At 37.6% G+C, this 25,791-nt stretch overlaps 1 protein-coding gene across 1 annotated transcript in view; it reads left to right on the top strand.

The window, feature by feature from the left end:
* Positions 1-25,791, top strand: part of adgrl1a (adhesion G protein-coupled receptor L1a) — a 370,561-nt gene that overhangs the window by 201,000 nt on the left and 143,770 nt on the right. Inside the window, exons 3-4 of the mRNA XM_056454205.1 lie at positions 16,150-16,363; positions 23,023-23,132. Coding sequence (XP_056310180.1) covers positions 16,150-16,363; positions 23,023-23,132 — 324 coding nt within the window. The remainder of the gene's footprint in view (positions 1-16,149; positions 16,364-23,022; positions 23,133-25,791) is intronic.

Below are 25,791 nucleotides of genomic sequence, written 5' to 3'. Positions count from 1 at the left end.
AATAATCGCTGTACAAGTATTGTTCATGCTTAGTTCATGTTAATCAATACAATGACTAACATTAACTAATGGAACCTTATTGTAAAGTATGGCCTGTTTACTATAAAATAAGTTGAAATAATTCATTGTCATGTAAATGCATTTAGATGTGTTGTATAACTGTAACTGTATAATAGCTGTAATTATTTTAAATATACTTAATAACAGCTTAATTGTAAATGTGTAATTATATATATATATATATATATATATATATATATATATATATATATATATATATATATATATATATATATATATATATTCATTCATTCATTTTCTTTTCGGTCCCTTTAATAATCCTTAATCCACAGCGGAATGAACCACCAACTTATCCAGCACGTTTTTACACAGCGGATGCCCTTCCTGGGAAACTCTGGGAAACATCCATACACACTCATTCACTATGGACAATTTAGCCTACCCAATTCACCTGTACTGCATGTCTATGGACTGTGGGGGAAACCGGAGCACCCGGAGGAAACCCACGCGAGTGCAGGGAGAACACAGAAACGCCAACTGACCCACCCCAGGCATGAACCAGCGACCTTCTTGCTGTGAGGCAACAGCACTACCTACTGCGCCACTGCCTCGCCCCTATATATAAAATGCTTTATTGCTGCATGCCGTCTGACTAGAAATTCCACTTCCCATGTTGCTTTTCCCCTATAGTAATAGCGCAAGTGAAAATTATCTGTAAACAAATGGCATTCAGCAGTGAGTCTAGTTCCACCTTTTTCAACCCAGGCTCATTCTGAAAATGTTCCACTATATACATTTCTGGAGAGCACGAAATATGCCCCAGAAGCTACGTTTTTTTGTTTTTGTTTTAATGAATCCACCAAAGGCCATTGTGTACGCTTTTTGAGATCTCATACTTCTCTCACGCTTGCCAGTTGTACCTGCTGTTCCCATGTAAATCCACCAGAGGCTGCTGTTGACTGACTAACTGATCGACTGGCCCACCCTGGTCCTTCCCTAAAAACCCAATAGTGTTTTCAAAAGCACCTATTGACCAGCTGTCAACTGGTAAGTGCGACAGGAAAGACACCATACCGCCATGTAGCTTTCGTTTTAAAGACGAAATGTGGCCATACATAATTCATGATCTCCAGAAATGTATATAGGGCTACATTTTCAGAACGAGCCTATGTTGATCTTTTTACAACCATACTGCTATAGATACCATTGTGAAAGTCCCAACAATTACGATTTGCTATTTTGGTACTTCTGACAGTGGAAACAGTCACACATGCATACAATACTGTACTTACCGAACTGTACCACTCAGTGGAAACAAGCAATAAGAAGCATAGTTTTTCAGAAGAGTCTCTTGTAAAAGAATAGCGGTTTATCCCTGGTGTCAGAATCAACCCTTTTGTGCTCCTAAATACCTCAATCTACTAAACCGGCACTCTCACACCTAAGTATCTGATGTGTTTTGCACTGTGTGAGGACTCTAAAGTGTCATCAGTACATAATAAAATGCTATATAAACGCCTCATTTATTCAACTCATTTCACTAACCGTTAAACTAACACAATAAAGAAAAGTTACATGTATAGTCAATAGAATGTCTAAAGGACACCATCAAAATGAAGTGAAAAGAATTCTGACTCACTACAGTGCGATTTATGGCTGGACTGTTTTGGAGAGTGTATTTGATTGACCTCGGTTTGCTCAGTTATAAAGCTGTCAGTGCAATATAATATGATTTTAAAACCCTGTGATGTAGCATTTGTGGCTCCCCACGTCGTTACCCTGGAAATAACTTGTTAATGGCTACTCGCTAAAGCAACTGTATGTGGGAAACGGCAGAGCTACTGCCACACTGCTGAAAAATGTGGATAAGCTAGCATCGCTATTTGTAGCTACTCTTCAGCAATGATGTTTGATTTTGGATTGCCTCATTTTCCGTCCCCATTTATTTCATCCTATCACTTTCTCTATTTGTAGCGGGTATGTAAAAGCACAAGCCAAAAATGAAAATCTCTAAGTATGTAGTTGTCAGTATAAAGGAGTGTTCAGCATGTTCCTGAAGAGACAGACTGAATGGCAGTCCAGTTTGTACAGAGACTGTCACTGTCTGTGCAGTCACAGGACTTTGGAGCCAGGGGACCAGTGATTCATCTGCTACAGCTACATATACTGTGCGCTCATTGATAAAATAACATATCAGACTATGACATATCTGCTCCACGGTTGTTCTGGCTAGGCATTTTTTAGAGTAGCCGATGCTGGTGTAGTTTAGCTGCAGATCACATGTGCTTGTTTAGCGCCACTGACAGCAGCAGGAGAGAAAATCCTCTGTCCACAGACTGTGTCTTGTTTTATTTGCTTCTCATTTGTTTGGTATGCCGCCTTGTTATGACTGAATGGCTTGGAATTATGGGAATATGTAAATACATTGAGCAATTAGCATTGACACAGCTTGTCACAAGCAAATTGCATGGTGAACTTCTAAGGCTATGTAAAAAAAAAAAGGTAAAACGGTAATTAAAAAATATGCTAAGTTTCCATAATATATACGGCAAATAACCGTAAATCGACTTTACTAGAATTCCCTGCAAGACACTCCATTTTATTTTTATTTATTTATTTATTTATTTATTTATTTATTTATTTATTTATTTATTTATTTATTTATTTATTTATTTATTTATTTATTTATTTATTTATTTATTTATTTATTTATTTATTTATTTATGTATTTATGTATGTATTTATTTATTTATTTATTTATTTGTTTGTTTGTTTGTTTATTTTAATCTATTTTTAATTTATTTATTGATACCATTACTTTGTTTTTATTTTTTCAGCTCTACATTAGAGTTTTCTGTTACTCTTTAATGATTATTGCATTGCTTTAGTTATTTTTAGTTACTTTTAATTACCTTACTGTAGTCATGTCTGTTACCATGATGGTGTTTCCAAGTTCTGTAAATGTCAATGAACACATTCTATAAATTTGTATGTTTCTTTGCTTGAGAAAAAGTTGTTTGTGATAATCATTGGCTCATTATCACCTGCTTTTGGTAGTGTTTTTGTAGTTTGTTAACACTGGATTAATGAAATACAATAATTTACTGTAAGTTTAGATGTCTATGTTACAGTTATGATATAGATACAGTTTTAGCTATAAATATATAATACAATTTACCTGCAATATTAGTATATACAGGTAAAAAAATACAGGTATAGTATACAGACATACAGGTAAATTGTATTATATATAGTATAAACTAACTAAAGCAATGCAATAATCATTGTTTGTCAACATTAGATTTAACAGAAAACATATGTAGACCACTAAAGAAAAAGAAAAAAAAAACAGAAACAAAGTAATGTTGAAAAAAAAAAAACAATAATAAAAATCTTATTTGCCGTATATATATATATATATATATATATATATATATATATATATATATATATATATATATATATATATATATTAAGGAAACTTTTTACTGGAACATTTAAAAAAAATACGTCACTATAAGTCACTTATTATAAGTCACTATGCAATTTGCTTGTGACAAGGTGCATCAATGCTAATTGCCCACTGTATTTACATATTCCGATAATCCCAAGCCATTTACTAATTTAACTGTAATGTTAATATACAATTTAACTGTAAAATCAGTGGTGAGTTAAGTTCAAAGTAGGGATTTCCCGTTCAGGTTTTTTTGCCCTTGTGTTCGAATCATTTGATTTTGAGTATCTACGATACCGAAAATCGATCTGATACTTTTTTAATACATAAAAAAAAAGAATAAAGAAGAGCGAAGAAACAGATCCAAGATGTTCCTTAATTTTTATTTAATTCACTTTATTTTAACATTCAACAACGCTGTTAACAAACAGAGGTCTTCTGTGAGCGTGTCAAGTAATAATCAAGTAATAAATAACATCAATTCTTTACTTTTGGACTTTAGCGCAACTGTTAATATATAAAAAAAAACAACAAATATAAGAACAAAGAGCACCTCACATTAAAATACCTGAAAGGCAGTCCCAAGTTTACATATCTCACCGTTTGCTATGCCAATGTTGTCGTTATCAGCTTTATAATACCTCCAGATCGCAGACATACTCGTGCTTTCCGCAAGTCTGAAACCACATGGTCAGGCCTGATTTCCGATCACATGATCAGATTTGGACATCGCTAGTTCAAAGTCTGGAAACCACAGCTGTTTTTTTTTTCCTACAGTAATTTTTAAGGAATTTTTTATGTTGAAAGAAAATTCTACACACAATGTCTTTGTTCTAGATTTTAACATCTAAATAAGTTTTCCAATGTATATTTTATGTAATCATTAAAAAAATGTTAAATAGTTAAGTGGGCACGTTTACTACTATTATTTGTTATTTGGCAATGCACTGGCTATATAGAGCATGGCTGATTTTGCACAGCCATGTGGCGTTTATCATTGCACTGTAAGCTTTGATTTCTCCTCCACATTTTTTTCATTTGCGACAGATACACATTCCAGTTGGCAATTAGACCCTTGATACACCACAATGTGTCATTTACTTTTGGTAAACACTGATTCATCGACTAACCAACTGTTTGTTCTGGACATCTAGTTGACAACTATGTAAGTAGTCGTGTAAATGCTAATACGATGGATTTTAAGTCTGGTTCTGGGTGTATTTTAGATGTCTTTCTAATCAGATATACAATTTTACTTATTAGTTCATTACAAGAAACTCCTACTGTAATAGTTATGTCAGATAAGGGAGACATAAGAAATGTAAAAAGAGTGTAAAAAGAAGTGCTCTGATTGGCTGTTCAGCTATGAACCTAAGCACAAGGACAAAAAATGAAGAGATTAAAACAAGCAAGCAAGACAGGTCAAGTGAGAACGCAAAGAAACTGGCTGACAATTGTGTCACATTTCTAAAATATTTTAAAACAATCTGCATTTATCCCAATTATCAGACTACACAAGCAAACCTCTCTGTGGTGAGCAAGAAGCACTGTGAAAATTGTGCATAAATGTGCTTTGTTTATGCTTTGTATGTGTGCAGCACTAGTTCTGGTTTCCAGTTGTGAAATGACAATACATATACTCCCACCTGCAGGTATGGAGGGGTTCATACTTGTGCGCAGATGCAGAATTTCAGTTTGCTGTCATTCATTTGGTGTGTTTATATGCATCTTTTTTTGTCTATTTTGGACCAAATCTTCTGATAAGTTTTTTTAGCGTCAAACTGTAGAACCAAACATTATCAAAACAGGTTTCTTCCAGCAGCCATTAAAAGCAGAGGTGTTTTGTATTTTGCACTAGTATCTAATTAAGACTATTTTCTTTTTGGATTATTTATTGGAATTGTACTTACTATTTTTGCTGTTTGTTTATAGAAGAAGTGGTTTATTTGTTTTAGTATGTTTAGTTATTTATAGTATTAGACTGGATGCATGAAGGCTTGCTTTGTGCATTGTATGCTTCATGTTCTAAGTTTATTTTTTTTTTTATGGTGTCGGTTGCTGTTGTTGTTACCATATAGGTCTTGTGCTAGATTTGAGTCATGTATGAGGACTGCAAAACAAATCTACCTTTGATGCAATTAATGTAACCTAAGGCTTTATGGCATGATGTTGCCCTCAAGCAACAAACCATTTTTTTGGCCCACAAAACCCCCCCTTGATTTTTTTTAGGTAATATATATATATATATATATATATATATATATATATATATATATATATATATATATATATATATATATATATATATATATATATATATATATATATAAATAATAAGCTAATAATAATAATAATAACAATAATAAGTTGGTTACCAATGAAATTTGAGGTGGGTGTGGATTTGAACTGTCTTCTGGGGGCAAAAGAAACATTTTTGGGACCATAGCCTGCTTGAGCACACTGCTAGCAGCATGTAAAATAGATTTCACTCTTTAACATATTTAAATTTAAATATCTTTATATTAAAAAGATGTGTGATGCGCTTGGATATGTGAAGAATCATATTTGATTGTGAAAAGACATTTTTTGTTATCTAAAAACTAAAATGGTAGTTTTTCATTTGTTGCCTCAGGGCAACATTGCACAGTTAGACCACTTTTGTTAAAACAATAACATCCTATGGATGGACATGTGGGGAAATGTATAGTTATCACCATAATATATATTGTTTGCTTTACTGTAAACTATTACTCAGAGGAAATGGATGTTGAAACATTTTACCGAGGTAAAAAAACAAGATTGAGCAGTTAGGCTTATTCTTTCTGACAGCTTGAAGAGTCACATTAGCTATGTTTCCATTCAAAGATGTGAAGTAAACTTGCAAAAAGCCACAGTTTTGCACAGTTTATCTTTAACCCTGATTAAACAAACCTGTTTAAACTAATTGAGCTCTTCAGGCTTGTTTAAAACCTACAGGTAAGTGTGTTGAAGCAGGGTTGGAACTAAACTGTGCAAGGCAGCGGCCCTCCAGGAACTGAGTTTGATGTGCTTCTGGATTTAGCCTACTTGATGGTCATGGACACACAGAAATGGAGAGACAGAGTACCAAGATGCAATGGTTTATCTAAAGAAGGGTGCCCAAACTTTGTCCTGGAGGGCCAGTGTCCTGCAGAGTTTAGTTCCAGAGTTAGTTGCCAACTGCCAATATGTTTCTAACATGCTAGTTAGAGCTTGAGTAGCTTTTACAAGTGTGTCTAATTGGAGCTATACTCCCCAGGACTCTGGCCCACCAGGACGGAGTTTGGGCACCCCTGACCTAAAGCCAAATGACAAAAAATGTGGTACCCACCTTTGCTTCACATCCACCAAACAACTGCTTTCTGAGGTTGCACAGTGAATAATAAGTGAATACTAAACATTTGTAAATAAGTACATTCAATCGGTACCCCACAGGAACAATCAATACACCATTAATGGCTGGTTTTTTGATTAAATATTACTTGTTGATATTGATTATGTTAAATGAAATTTTTTTCTAATGTGTTTATGACTTGTTTGTACCTCATTTCGCATATAATAATATACAAAAAACCTTGGTGTTTAAGTGCCCTAATAGCATGCCGTTGCCCTGAGGCAACAAACCAAAATCTGATGAGGGGGCGATAGGGCAGAGCATATTTTATTATTGATTTATTACAAGGGACCCCCAAGCACCCAAAAATTTGGTGATTATTAGTGTGAAAAAAAATTTGGGTGAAATATGTTTTTTTCCTCTTAAAACAGCAATTCATGCCATTGCGGGCTAATCTAACCTAACCTAACCTAACCTAACCTAAACTGAGCTTGGTGTGTCCCAGGCTTTATACCCATTAGATTTAAGATCACCAAACTTCCTGCTATAGATGCCCGAACCTGCTCCCGGAGAGGGTGACTGTCCTGGAGAGTTTATCTCCTACCCTAAATACACACATTTAAACCAGCTAATTAACATCTTATAACTCAAAGCACTTCTAGACAAGTTTATTGTACCTAAAATCTGTAAGCCAATATTGGAGATCTCCACACATGATTAAACCCTAGCCCTAGTTCATGACCTAAAACACTATCTTGCTTGGGCGTACATTCTGGAAGGTACTGCCCACACATTAATAGCATACGCACTATCCAACAGGCCACATATGTAACCCAAACACATTCCAATTATGCATCGCAAAAACTGACCCTGAACAAAGATTTCCGGATAATTCTCTCTCAGATATTTTGCTTACCCAAGGACATTTTGATAATCATCTGTAGACCTGCTTCTATCAAAAAGACAAAACGAAAATATAACTTTCTTCTAAATTGGTTCTATCCTTTAGCTCCAGACTTTCCACCGTTTTAATTCGGATTATGAAGATTATTCCCCTCAGTCCAATTTTCCCTTCCGATTGGAGATAATGTCTGTGGGAGCAGCATGCACTCGTAAATGAGGGAACGAGCCTATTAATCCAGTAAACATAGTTAGGTTTGGGAGATAACAGGGTGGTTATGGTTGGAGATCTGGGCAGATAAAAGGCAGAAAGAAAGGCAGAAATGATTGGACTGACGACGTGTTTAACGGAATTGGCGGGATGGAAATGTGCAGTGTGGGATGCACCGGCCTTCTGAAGCTATAGGAACATGTGGGTGGGTGGGTGATTGGTTGGCTGTGTGATTGGCCTCCTGTGGCGAGGCAGTGCTGAGCCTGGAGTAATGGTTTAATCAGTGACCAGCAGTATGGAGCTATGCGTTTGCTCCACGGGAAATGCTGCGGAAACAAGACTGCATGCTGGCACACTCTAATCCCACTTTGCCTCTTCATATGTGAGTGTGTCATGTAGGCTCATGGGAGTGTGTCTATTTGAATGCACACCAGAATGGGCTCATAATAAGGTTGTTTGCGTACATCAAATCTCCCAATCATCTGAACAAGTTTGAACTTTGAAACTACACATTTTATGGTAAGATTACACCATCCATGCCCATGCTGACGACTTGATTTGCTGTGGTGAGTCTGCATGTCAGTTACATGCCTGTGTGATGTATGATGCACTTATGTATGTTCAAATTCCATGGCAACCAGAAGTGGCTGTTTACACATGGTCACTTCATGCAGTTATGTTTGATTGGATAGCTATCACGTGGTGAAAAGAGCAGGTGTAAATGCCCTCAAATGCATTTGAGATGGATAAAAATTTGATCCAAAGCACTTCAGGAGGTGGTCTGAGACACATTCCAGAGAAATCTAGTTGCATCTAGTTGTTGAAACTGAATATTTAATTTTAACTCCTTCCAAATTGTAAAAATAAATAAATAAACATGTGAATAATGTGTTAAATTCTTTATGACATAATATATACAAGTGCAAATATGCCACATGCAGCACAATGCCATAAATTACAGTTTGGGACGTGTTTCATTTACTTTTATTTTTCATTTCATTCTATTTTTGACCATTCAACTGTTTGTCATTGTGCTGCATTGTGCATCTGGCTCCTAGGAGAGAGATCCGGCCAGGTGAGCATGTCAGGATAGCCGAGTGGTCTAAGGTGCAGCATTTAGGTCACAGTCGGATGGAAATAAAGAAGGCCGCCTGGTCACCTAAGTGCTCCCGTGTGCAAAAAAGCACCACCCTTCCCTGTGTAAGGCTCAAACTCACAACCTTCAGATTATAAGACTGGTGTGCTGCCTACTGCGCCAACGAGGTCGACTGCTGGAGCTGGGTAAGCTGTGAAACACCAGCTTCCATGCTGCAGTGTGGCTTCTAGGAAACAGCTCTTGCCAGGCAAGCATGTCGGGATTGCTAGGTGGTCTAAGGCGCTGCTTTCAGTTTGCAGTCTCCCCCCGTGGGTTCAAATCCCACTTCTGACAAACCCAACTTTTGACTGTGCGCTCAGGCTCAAGTCTTCAACTCTCTGGCGCCATGTCCGAGTTATTCAGTAACACTGACAAAGCGCCGCAAAAATCTCTTTGCGCCACAGTTCACGCAGCGTAGCAGTGGCCCTGGCAGCCTTAAAGGGCCCTTTAGACTGCAAGTTTTGAGGAGTACAAAAAGGCATTGTCAACAGTAACTCGGAAAAGCATGTGAACAAAACAATGGATGCAGGCTTAAATGCAAGTGCACCGAAAGGGGATCATAAGAATTGTCTTGCCATGTAGTGGAATGTCCTGGGATGCCATTGATTTTTAAGGCAATGGGATTCGCAGGGCTTTTTGTCAAATCCTCGTACAACGTCATCACATTTGACAGATCAACGCCGAATGTAACGTGACAAGAATGGGAGCATCTTGCCATCATTGTTTCAGACTCAGGAGATGTTCTTGGAACGTCACGTCAGCTGCCTTCTAGAGGAGCTGTAGCCTTTTGGCCTTGGGAATCACGAACCGCACAGAGGGCAATAAACAACGCCGCCCGGTCACCATGTAGTGGAATGTGAACAAAACAATGGGCACGGGCTTTAATGCTAGTGCACCAAAAGGGGATCAAAAGAATTGTCTTAGAATGCCATGTAGTGGAATGTCCTGGGATGCCATTGATTTTTAAGGCAAGGGGATTCGCAGTGCTTTTCAGCAAATTCTCGTACAACGTCAAGTCATGACATTTGACTGATCGACGCCGAATGTCAATCGATAACGTGACAGGAATGGGAGCATCTTGCCATCCTTGCTTCAGACTCAGGAGATGTTCTTGGAACGTCACGCTGCCTGCCCTCCAGAGGAGCTGTAGCCTTTTGCCCATCATGAACCGCACAGAGGGGAATAAAGAACGCCGCCAGTTGACCTATGCGCTCCCATGTTTCAAAAAGCAACACCCTGCCCCGTGTGCGGCTCAAACTCACAACCTTCAGATTATGATACTGACGCTCTGCCTACTGCGCAAACGAGGTGGACTGCTGGAGCTGGGCAAGCTGTGAAACACGAGCCTGCATGTCAGGGTGCTGCGGTTTGGCTCCTAGGAGACAGAACTGGCCAGGCAAGCATGTCAGGATTGCCAAGTGATCTAAGGCGCTGCTTTCAGGTCGCAGTCTCCCCTGGAGGCATGAGATCGAATCCCACTTCTAAAAAACCCAACCTTTGGCTGTGCACTCAGGCCAAATTATAAAATTAGAACATTGAACTTATTAACGAATAGCAGCATTAACAACAGAGATGCATCACATTCAGTACCTGTACAGCCAACAGAGGCTCAATCTGAAAATGTAGCCCTATAACTTTCTGGAGATTGCACATTATGTAGCAAGAAGTATGTATGGCTGCATTTTGTCTTTAAAACAAATGCTACGGGGTGGTATGATGCTGTTCCTTTTTGCGATTATCAGCTGACTACTTACCTCCAGTTGGACGGCTTTACTGCTATTACCAATTTGTCCAGTTTGTAGCTGGCTGTGTAAGTGCAGAGAGGAGTTGACCACAAGGATGAAGTTTGAGTCCAGTGAAAACGGTTCCAGAAAGTAATACAAAAACAGAAGCCAAAAAAAAAAACAAGTAAATAACAGGGTGAGAATGTGGTAAAATGTGAAAATGTGGTGGAGACTATCAATCAGGGGAGGGCCTTTCTTTCTGGATTGTGTTTTAAAACTGTCGATTGGCTTTAGGGAAGGTGGTGGCTGGGTCAATCGGTGCTTTTGAAAACACTATTGGTTGGGTTTAGGGAAGGAGGAGGATGGGTCAGTCGATCGATCAGTCAGTCATTTAGTCAGTCGACAGCGGCCTTTGGTGGATTTATGTGAGAACAGCAGGCACAAATGACACTCGCGAGATAAATTTGAGATCTCATAAAGCATACACAGTGGCTTCTGGTGGATTCCTGAAAAAAAAAAAAAACATACCTCCTGGGACATATTTGGCACTTTCCAGAATTGTATATAACGGTAAATTTTCAGAATGAGCATGGCTTGTGTCCAGCCTACCTCTGCCAATGAAAAATACAAATGTGTATTTGTTCGTTTTCAAAGGCACAGTTTGTTTTTTGGGAGAGTAGGTTATACACAATTTAATGTAAGCCATTTTCAGGTTAGAATGATGCCTTAATGATGCCATGTACTAAACTAAATCAGAATCAGAATCAGAATCAGAAAGAGCTTTATTGCCAGGTATGTTCACACATACGAGAAATTTGTTTTCATGAAAGAGCTTCTACAGTGCAACAGGATTACAGAGACAGGACAAAAAACAGATAATAAATAAATTTGTAAAAATAGAAGAAAGTATTGAATGCAAATATACAAATTGACAAGTGTATGTACAGGTAAATTACTATATACAACGTTATATGTGCATCTGTTATGTGCAAATTGGCATGTAAAGTGTGTTGTTAAATAAGTGTATAAGTGTATAAAAGTGTATGGCAAGTAGTGATGTTGGTTCCACAATTATTATTATCATCAAGTGTTCATGAGATGGATTGCCTGAGGGAAGAAACTGTTTCTGTGTCGGGCTTTTCTGGTGCGCAGTGCTCTGTAGCGTCGACCAGAAGGTAAAAGTTCAAAGAGGCAGTGTGCTGGGTGTGAGGGGTCCAGAGTGATTTTGGCAGCCCTTTTCTTCGCTCCGTATCATTAGTAACATAAATCTATCATTTATGTTACGCTCTGTAACATAAATGTATCATTTAGCCTTAATGTATTATTATTACTTATTTACCGGAACACGAGTGAGGTACAAAGCTTTCTGTAGCCTATATTGTTAAATTATGTGTATGTTGTATAACATACATTTCTTACATTTTGGTAAGAACAAATAAAAAAAAAAAATTGAATTGACTCTAGAATACACAAGACATGTCAGTCATATAGTTTTGAATGGGGAAAAGCGTAACGGTCAATATGGCAAATGAAGCCCCGCCTGTTAGTACAGCAGCCAATCATCGATTGCTATAGACTGACATTTCTCTGGGGGAGAAGATCTCACTAGACATGTGCTTTTAAGACAGTTTTTGCAATCTGACAAATGAGGTTAGTGTCGTGATCTTGTTCCTTTCGAGTGCACATGCACATTAGGTTGGGCAACCTGAAAAAAAAAGGCTCATTTTGTTTGATTCAAACATTTAGAAACAAAACTTATGAGACACTTGTTGTTTAATTTAATTAGTGATTTTAAACATGCAATGTAATCATAAGCTTGCCAAACAGGTTTAAAGAATTTGATGTTTCCTTATTCAGACAGAATGCCTGAGCATACTGTCTGAGAGACGTTTTAAAGATGATCCCAGACTGAAATGGGGACTTAAAGGGACTTTGATTAAATGCAATTTATCTGATGCTGTAGGCCAGTTTAGGACCCCCCCCCCCCACCACCACCACCCTGTACGTTTTGTATGTTTCTCTTATTTGACACACAAGGATCAGTTCATGGATGTCTGTTAATGAGCTGATGATCTGAATCAGGTCTGTTAAGTAAGGAAGACCTATGAAATGTGCAATGCAGGGCAATGACTGGAATTGAGAACCACTGTTGTAGGTGGTGTAACCTAGTTAAAATTGCATATAGCACATGATTTGAAGAGAAGAATCATATATTTTTAGCGGAAACACATTTACGTGGCAAACGTATATCCATTTTTACAAATCGGATAGGTACCCCATCAGAGAAAGGCGTGAAGTGACCAGGTGTAAACAGTTCCTAAGTGGTATTTAAAAGAACAGGGAAAGGATTACAAACCTATTGAGTTGGGAAACAGCATGTTAAGTTGCAGTGGAATGAGTGGTTGACATTTGCAGATTAAAGCAGCCTGATTAAGTCCCGTGCAGCTCCATGTAACGTCTGACTTTCATATTGACCTCTAAGTAACAAAGGGAACTTTACTTTTCAGTCCTCCTTCTCTTTTGCAAAGAAACAATTTTGTCTCTGAAGCTGAATGTATGCACTTGTTCCATTTGTCTGAACAACACAACCTTGCTATCAACTATGTAGGTTTTTGAATTGTCTGCTTTGCTGTGAAAAAAAACTTCCCTCCATTTGATTGCAAAGTCTTTGAAGCTGCAAGAGCTTAAGGCATGAATTTCAGGAGTACCGAGCGCTTCATTGATCAGTTTTTTCCTGTTCATGGAACTCTGTGGGTCAGATCCACCCCCTCATCTTTCAGCACAATGGACAGCTCCACAGGTCCCCCCTCTCTCTATTTGTCAGCACCACGGAAAGCTCCATTGCCTGGTTTTTGTCCTTCTGTGAGTGGAGGCGGCTGGCGGCCATTTTACGTGGCTGGATCTTCAAACTCTTTGAAAGCTCTTGTTCTGATAAAGTATGCCACTCTGTGCCACTCTCAGGGCCTCTCAGCCAGGCACAATGATTAACCCTACGGCACCTACAAGCCTCTTAACACGTCTCTCTCTCGCGCTCTCTTAAATTGAGTGTAAATGGCAGACGCCACATGTGGGCAGAAGGGGTCACGGGCAGGTCTGGGGTCAGTCCCCTCTTCATGTTGCTGGTTCTGCTCAGGTGTTTTAGTTATTGTGATTACGACACATGAGAGTTGCTTTTCTATTCTGGAGGCTTGCGTTAGGTTGGTGGATGGCAGCCGGAGAAGAGCTGTGTGAAAGAGTGGGAGGATGTTAACGGAGTGTGTTTGGAACTCTAACAGTTTGTTTGAGCGAGAGGGTAAATAGTTTGCTCCTTGAGACTGGGAAGTCTGGAAATATGATCAATGGCTGTGAAAAACCCTTCATTTTCTGATTCTTTTTTTGTGAGTTATAAGGGTTTTCTGTAATAAACATCTCACTGTGCTGTAATGCCAAGCTTTATTTTTAATTAGAAGGTTACTTTGTGACCTGCTAATTATGTTAATAATGCATGAAGATGTTAGGTGCATTTTAAAATCTACATGAAGTCAAAGTTTGGCCTCTTTATTTAATTTACACATAAGTCCATGGTTTTATTGTGTACATTTTTTGAAAGCTTCATTGAATGATTTGATGGTTTAGTGTTGCACTTTATTTTTACAGCCCTGTTTTCTGTGTGCATACTATGTACATATTATAATCAATACATAAATTGAGTTATATCTACTACATTGTAAAGAATGCAGGGTTCCACACAATCCCTACCCGTTTCATTCATTCATTTTCTTTTCGGCGTAGTCCCTTTATTAATCTGGGGTCGCCACAGCAGACTTAACTGTCAACTTATCCAGCACATGTTTTACACAGCGGATGCCCCTCCAGCTGCAACCAATCTCTGGGAAACCTTTAGGGATTTCACGATCTGATCCACTACTGATTTTGGGGGTCACCTGTCACTTAACGTTTATAACTAACTAACTAACTAACGAACAAACAAAATGAACAAACAAATGGACGGACGGAAGGATTGACGGAAGAACAAACGCATACATGCATACATACAAACATACAAAATAAATATTGAACACATCATGTTTTTTTCCAGGGAATAATGTTTTTAAAAGTGCTGTAGACATGGAACAAAACCAGATTTTGGTAAAAAAAATAAATAAATAAATAAAATAACAATACAAATATAAAAATAAAAAACAAAACAAAGAAAAAAAATCTGAAAAAAAATACTTGTAATTTGTGTAATAACAATGGTATAACACAAGGAGAAAGTACGGAACTATTGAAATGTAATTAATACATATATAGAACTATATATGTATATATAGAACTATATATATATATATATATATATATATATATATATATATATATATATATATATATATATATATATATATATATATATATATACACAAACACACACACACACACACACACATATATATATATATATATATATATATATATATATATATATATATATATATATATATATATATATATATGGCTTTTTTTGGTGATGGCAGCTTAAAGACACCTCTCATATGGAGAATGATATTCATCGCTCAGCTGTGAGTTTTTCAGACTTCAACAGAGTGTAAAAATCTTGATGGTGCTGTGGGTTTCCTCTATCAAATCTGATCTTTATTTTGTATTTTCTATTGAATTCAAGTCAGGTGATTGGTTGGACCATGCAAGCAACTTTATTTTCTTTTGCTGAAAGCATTTGAGAGTTTCCTTAGTTGTGTTTTGGATCATTGTCTTGTTGAAATTTCCACCCTTGTTTCATCTTCATCATCTTCATAATGCAGATGTTGGACTGAAGCAGCTAATATTCATTCATACTGTGGAAGGGCAGAGGGTTGCTGAAGAGCTACTGAGAGATTTCAGCTGCTGTCTGGGCTTTCACTGCCTTTCTGCACCTCCCTTTCTTCATGTGTTCAATACTTCTTTTTTCCTTACACATAACTTCATTTGTAATCTAATTAGTTAAGTATTTTGCATACATGGACTTCTTTGGTTGCTACCAATATATGGTGAAATTTCAACAGTCAACAGCACCTTTATAAATGTTTTCTGAGAAAAATAGTGACGTGTACAATACTTATTTCCACCACTGTACTGTACATAGAAACATACATAAAGTGCAACACAATCATTTAATATGTAAAAAAAATAAGTTCCACTCTACTTTTTAACATTAGGGATTCTACCTTGCAAATGCACTATAGAAATAAAGATAGAATAATTTATTTTTTTTGCTCAGAAAAATGGCATGCAAAATGACTGTGAACAATTTTCTTTTAAATTCTAAGCAGAACATGAAAGCATGCACTGAATGTGTTTCTCTCTTTCTTCATGTAGCATTAAGTCGCTCTGCAATGCCATTTGGATTGATGCGGAGGGAGCTGGCATGCGAGGGTTACCCCATCGAGCTACGCTGTCCTGGCAGTGATGTCATCATGATCGAAACAGCCAACTACGGCCGCACAGATGACAAGATCTGTGACGCCGACCCCTTTCAGATGGAGAATGTACAGTGCTACCTACCAGACGCCTTCAAGATCATGTCACAGAGGTACATTAGAGCACTGTTCTGCTATAAAGGATCTGTTTTTGTGGTAGTTTTTTTTTATCCAGGGGTCCAATTCTAAATATGTCATGCTGAGTGCGGCTCCAATCAGCTTAAGCACTCTTCTAGTCAGTCTAAAGTCTTTAATCCACTGGTTCAGGTTAGTGTAATTAGGGTTGGAGCTAAACTCAAATGGGGACAAGCAATATGCATTTGTTTGAATGTTATAGCAGACTTATAATCTTATTTTCAACACCTGTCCAAGAGAAACTTGTTTATTATATTATAATAAATTATATTATATCATATTAATACTACTATTTGCTATAGTTTATTTATATATTTCACTTTTTATTCAGGATGGGTATAATAAATTGATTGAAAATACACTAAAGACTATCATGCTGCTATAAAATACTTGTATTTCAAATAAATGCCTTTCTGTTAAACATTCTATTTATGATAAACCAAAAACTGCTATTTTCAAGATTTATAATAAAGTCTCAGAAGAGGAGTAACGTTTAAACACAATCCAAAAATAAAAATAAAAATAAAGTAATAAAATAAAATAAGGAAAAATCAAATATGCACATGATTACTTGGTATGGTGTTGTATGATTTTTTGTGCATGTGTGTGGGTGTGTGTGTGTGTGTGTGTGCATACTTTATATGATGTCCAATATTATTTTTCATGATTTAATAAGAATTTTGTTTTGAGGAGTAGCTTTGTCTTGGAAAAAGTCAGTTGTTTGTATAGCTTCTCTTCAGGGTTAGGGTTAGGGTTTCATTTATAATTTATATTTGTTTCTTCAGCACCATATCTTACCATATACTATTATAATAATGATGAAAATTTAGTTTTGACATCACAGAAATAAAATACATTAAAAAATGCTATTTTAATGAAATTTCAGAATGCTACAGGTTAACGTTATGCAGTGTTGGGCTAACGCATTACAAGTAATGTGAGTTATAAGTAAACTAAAGAGTAAAGTAATGCATTACTTTAAAAAATAATACTAATTTGAGTTACTTTTTAAAAACATAATGAAAGTTAAATTTTACTTTAAATAATTAGCTTTTTAAAAAAATTGAATTAAATTTTGTCACAGTGAATTATGCAGTCAATGAGAGAATGTGTTCATTATTTTGAATGCATCAAAGAAAAGGAAAAGGGGATTGTCTCAATGGACAGTGATCAAAAGTAGCAAACACATCACTTTAAACATTCAATAATCTGTATATATGACATATATAGCTCTGGGATCAGGAAAGTTCTCAGATAACATCATCTTAAAATATTTTTTTTTGTGATGTGTTTTTTTAAGGGTACAATATAGGTGTAGGTTATACAGTGCATTGTTAATTGCCATGCTCCTCTATTAAAAAAGAATGATATAAAAAAAAAAAAAAAAAACTCTGAAAGAGATCAAGCATCAGCCAGGTAAGGAAAGGTAACGTAAAAGTAACTCAAAAGCAATATAATGCATTACTTACCAAAAAAAAAATTAAAATTAAAAAATAAATAAAAAATAAGTAATGCAACTACTTTTTTGGGGATTTTCTTAATATTTACAAAAGTAACTTTCCCCAACATTGACTATATATGACCAAACAATGTGAAACACCGTTATTTTACAAACCTATTGACCCAAAAAGTTTGAAGAAGTAGTGTTTGATGTTTTAATAATGAAATTTTCATCATAAAGCACCTTTTTAGGTCTTCCTGATATTGAGTACGTTTACATGGACACCAATAATCCGATTTTAATACGATTAAGACAATACTCCAATTAAGAGTCTACCATATAAACAGCGATTTTTGATGACCTTAATCCGACTAAAGTCATAATTGAACTAAACAGAAATCAAAATATTATGGAATATTAATTAATACGTGGAATATGCTGATTAGTCCCATTATTGAAGTGCAGTACAGACATGTAAACATCGCAATCAAACCATTACTGTCATGTAGGATTTTCGCCTAACAGGTTATTCTATACACAATCGGCTATTTGACAGAGAAGGACCACAGACACCTGCATTGCCAAATACAGAGTTTTTTTTTCCATATAGCATGTGGTATCAAATTCTAGTAAAACAACACTCTTCCAGCAGTTCATACTCGCATCCAATATATCATTTGTCATGGGGGCATGCATGAAATGTTCCTAAATGAAAGTGAAAATGCCAAACTGTAGTTAAAGTCAACAAATTAAAAATGAAACAACTGAACTTAATGTTAATTGAATTATGTACTTTACATCTAAATTGGGATCATGACAGGAACTTATGTAAACACCTTAATCATATTATTGTCTTATTCAGATTAAGGCAACTAATGTGATTACTGATGTTCATGTAACCATAGTCATTGATATTGATATAGCTTTTATTGTCAAACTTAGATCTGGAATATATTTTGCGTAACAGTGAGTTGCATACTCTTGTCTTTAATTTATAATTTTGTAAGTATTTTGTTGACTACATTATAAAGAGATGCTGGTGTAAATGACTGTTCATGTCACTGTTTTGTTTGCGTGCACTGTGTATTCCTGAGAGTATTGATACAGTTGAGTGGTTAAGTGACTGTTTAGTGTGTGTGTGTTTGAATAATGTGAGCGTAGCTGTTGTGTGTGCCTATGTGTGTGTTTGTTTGCTCCGCCTGCAGTTCCAGTCTGTGTCTGTGTTCAGCATTTGCTTCCTCTGAGACGAGATCAATGATTTCCTCTTCCAGCTATCCATCAGCCTTGTAATGGAGAGAGAGAAGGAGGGAAGAGAGGAGGCTGGTGCGAGGGAGGAGTAAATTGAGAGAGGGATTGGAAGTGGGAATGACGCTGCAGTAGTGGAGCCGTGATGAGGGGATTTGAGGGGAGAAGTGCCTCTGCGTCTTTTTGAGCGTGAATAAATCTGTACAGCGCTCGATCTGTGTTTGCATTTTATACCGCTAACAGCCCTGCGTTCATACATTTATCTGCTTTAGTCAGAGGCAGTGGCTCTAAGTGGCTTTGAGCTGGAGGAACAGTCTGAAGACTCCATGTGTGTCTCACTGTCTGTCACATCCCAGCAGGAACAGGTCGTCAACGTGGGAAGTTGCATTTTGTTTGGAAATGAAAATCAGGTTGACGTCAGAACCCAACGTCAGGCCGACGTCAATGTCCAACGTTGGACAGACATTGCATTTTCACTACTTTCCAACACAACCTACAAACAACTATATATCAACTTCTAATGATATGTCAAAGCTTGACGTTGTGTGGATGTTACCAATATGGCGTCTATCAGACATTGGATTTTGCTTGCCATACCTGAAAAATAAATTTCAGTATTTCACATCAATACGGCGTTGGTTTGAGATGTCGGCTTGACGTTGGATTTTGGTCACTTTCAAACACAACCTAAAATCAACAAAATATCAACGTCATTTCACATCGTTATTGGACAGCAAAACAATATTTTCCTTAGACACTGGCAACTTAAATCTAACCTAATATTAACATCTTATGACGTTGTGTACCTGCTAGCATGATCAAACCTTGTGTGAAATTATTAGTGTTGAGATAATGACTCGGGATTTAATAATTTTCCCATAGATTCAATATTTCAAATCATTTTAGTGAATGCGTGTATTATTGCAGCAATACTGTGCACATAATATGTTAATACATTATTACATTATTACAATACAATACATATTATAATACATTATTGTAATGGAGCCACGCTGATAACAGAGTCGTCAGGCAGGTAATAGTCAAAAACAGGAGCATAATGCTGTGTTCACACCAGACACGGCAAGCACGGATAAATCGAGCTTTTCGCGCGTTAATAGACGTATGAACAATTGTGTTTACTCACTTCACTCATTCACACGTCAAATCTGCTTCATTCGCGAGTCAAATTCACTTCACAACAGATGTGACTTTGCGTGATGGGCAGGGCTTTTGTCTGTTCTGTCTGCCCGGTGACTCTAGGTTAGTTGCTAAATGGCTAACATGGATTTCATTGAGAGAATAACAGTTTATGTGCTTTATGAAGGCTAAAAAACAAAAAGTCGTTTCCTTTGGAGCCATGTCTGAGTCCACTAGATCCTTTCAGAGGTTCACCCAGCTCTGTGAGCTCATAAACTCCTCCAGAAACTTAACCTGGATGACGGAGGCTTTCAGTGGTGCTTCTGACTGAGCCGAGCCCAGTTTGATGAACTATTGTCGGTGTCAGCAGGAGGATTTTCCCACAGGACACCAACAACAAGCGCTACGTGATAATCACGCCCCCACAGGAGCAAGCTCCTGATAGGTTAACGGCTGATTTGGTTAATCCGAAATACCTAGTCAAAAAACAGGTGAATGGTCAGGACAGGTGGCAAAAACAACAAAAACAAACTATGCAAAGGGTCAAAAACACAGCTAAGCTAGGCAATGCTTTATAAAGTTACAGACTAAAGATTATTGCACTCTGATTCCAATTTTTTTGTTCTTAAATTTTGTACATTGAAAAAACCTCAACCTCACATTGTGTGAATTGCATTAACACACTGCTTTCAAAACTTTCATCCATTATAAAAAAAAAAAAAAAAAAAAAAATCAAATTGGGTCCGCATCCAAGCACTTTGAGAGGCGGTTTGACAGATCAGAGGCACCGTACAAGTGAAAAGCTAAATACAGAATGCCGTCATTTAAGCTACAGATAACTGTACAACTGTGTGCACAACTGTGTGTGTGTGTGTGTGTGTGTGTGTGTGTGTGTGTGTGTGTGTCCATACATTGACGTAGCCTACTGAACACATTATAATAGAAAGCATGGTCCGCTTTCATTGTGCTGCTTCAACATGTCAACACAGCCGCCATCTATTACAATGGGCCTGTTTCAGTAAGGAGGTTAAACCAACTCGGAGATTAAACTTGAACTCTGAGTTGACTTACAGTGAGATTAAAAACTCAGAGTTAGGTCTAATTAGGTCAATCAACTTTGAGTAGACTAACTAAAAGTTAAGCACGCATCGCGACTATAAAAAGGCATTATAAATAAAGTGCAGATATTACGAGTCACCATGGCAACATCTGAAAAAAGATATATATATATATATATATATATATATATATATATATATATATATATATATATATATATATATATAAACAGGCTACTGCATAGTTTCTACAACAAATCTGACAAAACAAGAATAACCTGAACTTAATGTTTAGTGGAAATGTTTAACTTAAGGTTCCCACTTTTACACACGTTGATCAGTTCAAGATAACATTTCTGAAATTGAGTTTTTAATAGATTTAAAAGTGCATTTGTGTGTCTGTCTTTTTTTATTGATTAAGTGGGAGAGGTTGATATGACATTTAGAATGTTAGCAGAACTAAACAATAGTTTTTAGAATGAGTAATAATCTCATTGATCTAGTTACAGTACATGTCCCTGTCAAAGGTCAGTGAATTTAAGCTAATTATTCATTAAAAAAGGACAAGCCATTCTCGTACGTGATTTGTTTTTCTTTGTGTAACTGAAATGTCGGCAATAGCTATGTTTCCATCCAAAAATGCTAATTAAATTTATGTGCAAAACTGGAATATTGCATAAAAGACGTATGAATAAAGCAGCGTTTCCATCCAACGAATCAAAGAGAACAAAATCATCACTTCCTGATTAACTGGCGCCAAATATCAACAGTAAAAACTGAATTTACTGTGGTAGAGGAAGCTGCGTGAATCTTTTCTTTATTTAATACCTTTTTACTTTTAGCTCAGAGGACAATGCTGACACACAATGAACGTGTGGTGGCGTTTGAAGTTATGAGACGCGTAGAACAGACGCTCTTGACACGCTCCAGATGCTCTGGAGGTTATTAATAATGTAATAACATTAATACTAAAACGGTTCAGTCGTTGTAGAATGACCAAAACAACATTTCAGATGTTCTTCAATGTGCTCAGCCTGCTGGTTTGTCTATCCACGCACATTTTAATCATCATATGATCTCTTATAACAAACCTTTTTTAATACACATACTGGAATTTGTTCGGTAAAAGTGTTTCCATCATAGTTTATGCACATCTTTTCTTAGCGAATAAAAAGTTTATCCTACTCAGTTATGTGCATATGTTTTCATGCCATTTTCAAAAGTTATGTGCATCTTTGTGTTTCCATCAACCGATTTTTTTCATGGGCATCTCCAAAATGGGTGGGTGGAAACGTAAGACTAAGGTGAGAAAGGCTAAGGTGAGGTCTTTAAAAATAAGGGGAGGAGACCGATAGAGACTCAGAGTTTAGAGAATAAAACCTGCTCCTGTCCAGGTTATGTTCACAGAGTAAATTACCACGGTAACTGTCTCTGAGTTAAAGTTCTGTTTCAGAAACAGGCTTGACTTACCCTGCTTTCTCCAGTTTGACAAACCTGCCATTTTTAAACGGAAAACCCTGAGTTTCTCATTTCAGGGTTAACATAACCCTGCAACTCTTTTTAAATTGAAATAACAGTGAATAATTCAACATCGGCTTTACATATTTATATAAAACATAAAGGTCGACCACTGTTCATACCAACCCCATTTTCTTAAGAACATGTACAAAAAAAAAACTTCATTCCGTTGAGTGAATGCAGCAATGATTCTCTTCTAGCTCTAATTAAACACCTCTCTCTCTGATATTCTCAGGTGCAATAACCGGACCCAGTGTGTGGTGGTGGCCGGGTCTGATGTTTTCCCCGACCCCTGTCCAGGAACCTACAAGTACCTGGAGATCCAGTATGAATGTGTGCCATACAGTGAGTAACAACACAAACACTCCATCCCGACAGCCCCACCCTCTCGCCTCTCCAGCCCCGCCCCTTTCACCTCCCCACCCCACCCCCTCTACCTAAACCCTGCCCCTTCAACCAGCTACTGCTATCCACACACACACACACACAGAGACACTCAGTCATTCTCAGTCACGCACACACACACTCACGAGTGCGTTCTCTCCTTCACGCACACTCTCTTTCTCTCTTTCCAACACATACACACACGCTCTGTCTCACACTTTAAACCGTTTTTTTCCATCAACAGTGCGACGTTGCAGAGGCTGAGGGAGATTTTCACATCAGGGGAGGCGCTCGGCAGACAAACAAACGCGCAGCAGATAAGCATTCAATATCTCCAGCGCTGCGCAGACTCAGCCTTTATTGGCCATCATAAGCACACAAACACACAGCCTCACACGCTAACAAAATGACCCCGAGGGTTCTTTATCTGGCATTAAACACCTTCACCTCCCCTCTGACAGACAATCAAAATGAAAATTGGGAGGCTGCGAGAGCGCGGCGGCACGCCATGTGCGTGCGTTGCACAATGGGAATGTTAACACAAACCTCAAATTTATTTCAGGCGGCACGAGCCAAAGTCGCACACATACTAACACTCTCATGGCAATGCTACGCTGGTGTGATTTTCGAGTGCAGAGACAGTGACTCTTTTGAGTTTGAGCTCAAAAGTGGGTGTTTGTGATTCTGTGGGTGTTTTCTTGCCTGACCCCACCCCCAAATCATATAGATACATTTATAGAGATGCAATGCATTTAGACCACGCCCACACGCAGGGTAGGGGGAAAATATTCAACTCTCTCCATGACTTTCTATTGCAGGAAGTTACTTTCTTGTTATTTCTGAAAAAATGATTTATAAGGAAAAAAAACTGTATCTACAAGCCTGTGTGACACGGTGACTCAGTGGTTAGCACTGTTACATCACAGCAAAAAGGTCGCTGGTTCGAGCCTCGGCTGGGCCAGACTCAGCTGGGCTAGACTCTGAGTCGGACTTTCGGGTGCTCCGGTTTCCCCCATAGTCCAAAGATATGCGGTACAGGTGAATTGAATATGCTAAATTGGCCGTAGTGTATGTGTGTGAATGAGTGTATGGATGTTTCCTAGTACTCGGTTGCAGCTGGAAGGGCATCCGCTGTGTAAAACAAGTGCAGATTGTCATTTTAGAGAAGTGATGATATACACTGGTTACAGAGAAATGTAATCAGGTTATTTTTAACCACATCAAAGTATTTTTTTCAGCACACTATTTGAACCTGGGACAAGGAGATATCCACTCTCTGATGTACAAAATCTGTCACTGTGGCGGTACCTTTTCAAACGGTTCAGGAGGTTTGTACTTTAAATGTACAATTTTGTACCTTTAGAGCAGGATTGCTCAACCCTGTTCCTGAAGATCAACCTTCCAACAGAGTTCAGCTTCAACTGTGGTCAAACACACATGAACCATTTAATTAGGACCTGAAGCAGCACTTCATAATTACAGGCAGGTGTGTTTAATATGGGTTACAACTGAAATTTGCAGGAAGGTAGATCTCTAGAAACAGGGTTGAGCACCCCAGCTTTAGTGTATACTTTTGTTTCTATAAGGCAGGGGTGTCCAAACTTGGTCCTGGAGGGCCAGTGTCTTGCATAGTTCAGCTCAAACTTCCTTCAACACACCTGCCTGGAGCTTTCTAGTATATCTTGAAAGAGCTTCATTAGCTGGTTCAGGTGTGTTTAATTGGGGTTGGAACTAAAATATGCTGGACACCGGCCCTCCAGGACCGAGTTTGTGCAGCCCTGCTTTTAAGGCATAGGTCTCAAACTGAATTCCTAGAGGGCCGCAGCTCTGCAGAATTTGGCTCCAACCCTGATCAAACACAGCTGATCCAGCTAAAGCTGCAGTCACACTGCACTTTTCTCCCCATAGACTTCCATCCATACGCACGCGAATGCATCAGACCGAAAACTAAAGGTCGTGCAGCAAGTTTCGCAGTTCGCTGCGTTTGAAAGTTCAAGCTTGGTGAACTCTGACCTGCGAAATCGCATCACATGATATCCTGAGACCAATCGAGGATCAAAACATGATCTCTCTGGACAGGAATTCAAAACATGGACCAATCGCTTACTTTTTTTAATGTCTAATCATCTTGTTTAATACCGCCCCTTTTCACAGTGCTGTACAACATAATTTTGCATGCGCAAACTCAAATGTGATTGCGGCATAATGAAGGTGTTCATGACTCTTTTGAACACCTCAACTATTTGGATCATCTGTGTTTGTTAGGGTTGGAGCAAAACATTGCAGAGCTGCGGCTCTCCAGGAATTGAGTTTAAGACCTATGCTTTAATCAATATTATCAATATTTATTTTGATAAATAGTTTATAGTATCAATATTTATTTTGAAAGGTACAAATGTGGACCTTTACTCTAAAAAAGGTACCTTTTGAAAAGGCACTGCTTCAGTGAGAGGTTTTGTACCTTTATTTGTGAGTGTACAGATCAGGGATGGGCAAACTTGGTCCTGAAGGACCAGTGTACTTCAAAGTTTAGCTACAACCCTAATCAAACACACCTGCCTATAGCTTTCTAATGATCTGAAACTGATTAGCATGTTCAGGTGTGTTTGATTAGTATTGG

Source organism: Danio aesculapii, chromosome 3 (assembly GCF_903798145.1).
Source record: "Danio aesculapii chromosome 3, fDanAes4.1, whole genome shotgun sequence".
Classification (NCBI taxonomy): domain Eukaryota; kingdom Metazoa; phylum Chordata; class Actinopteri; order Cypriniformes; family Danionidae; genus Danio; species Danio aesculapii.
This window is presented reverse-complemented; position numbering and strand designations above follow the sequence as displayed.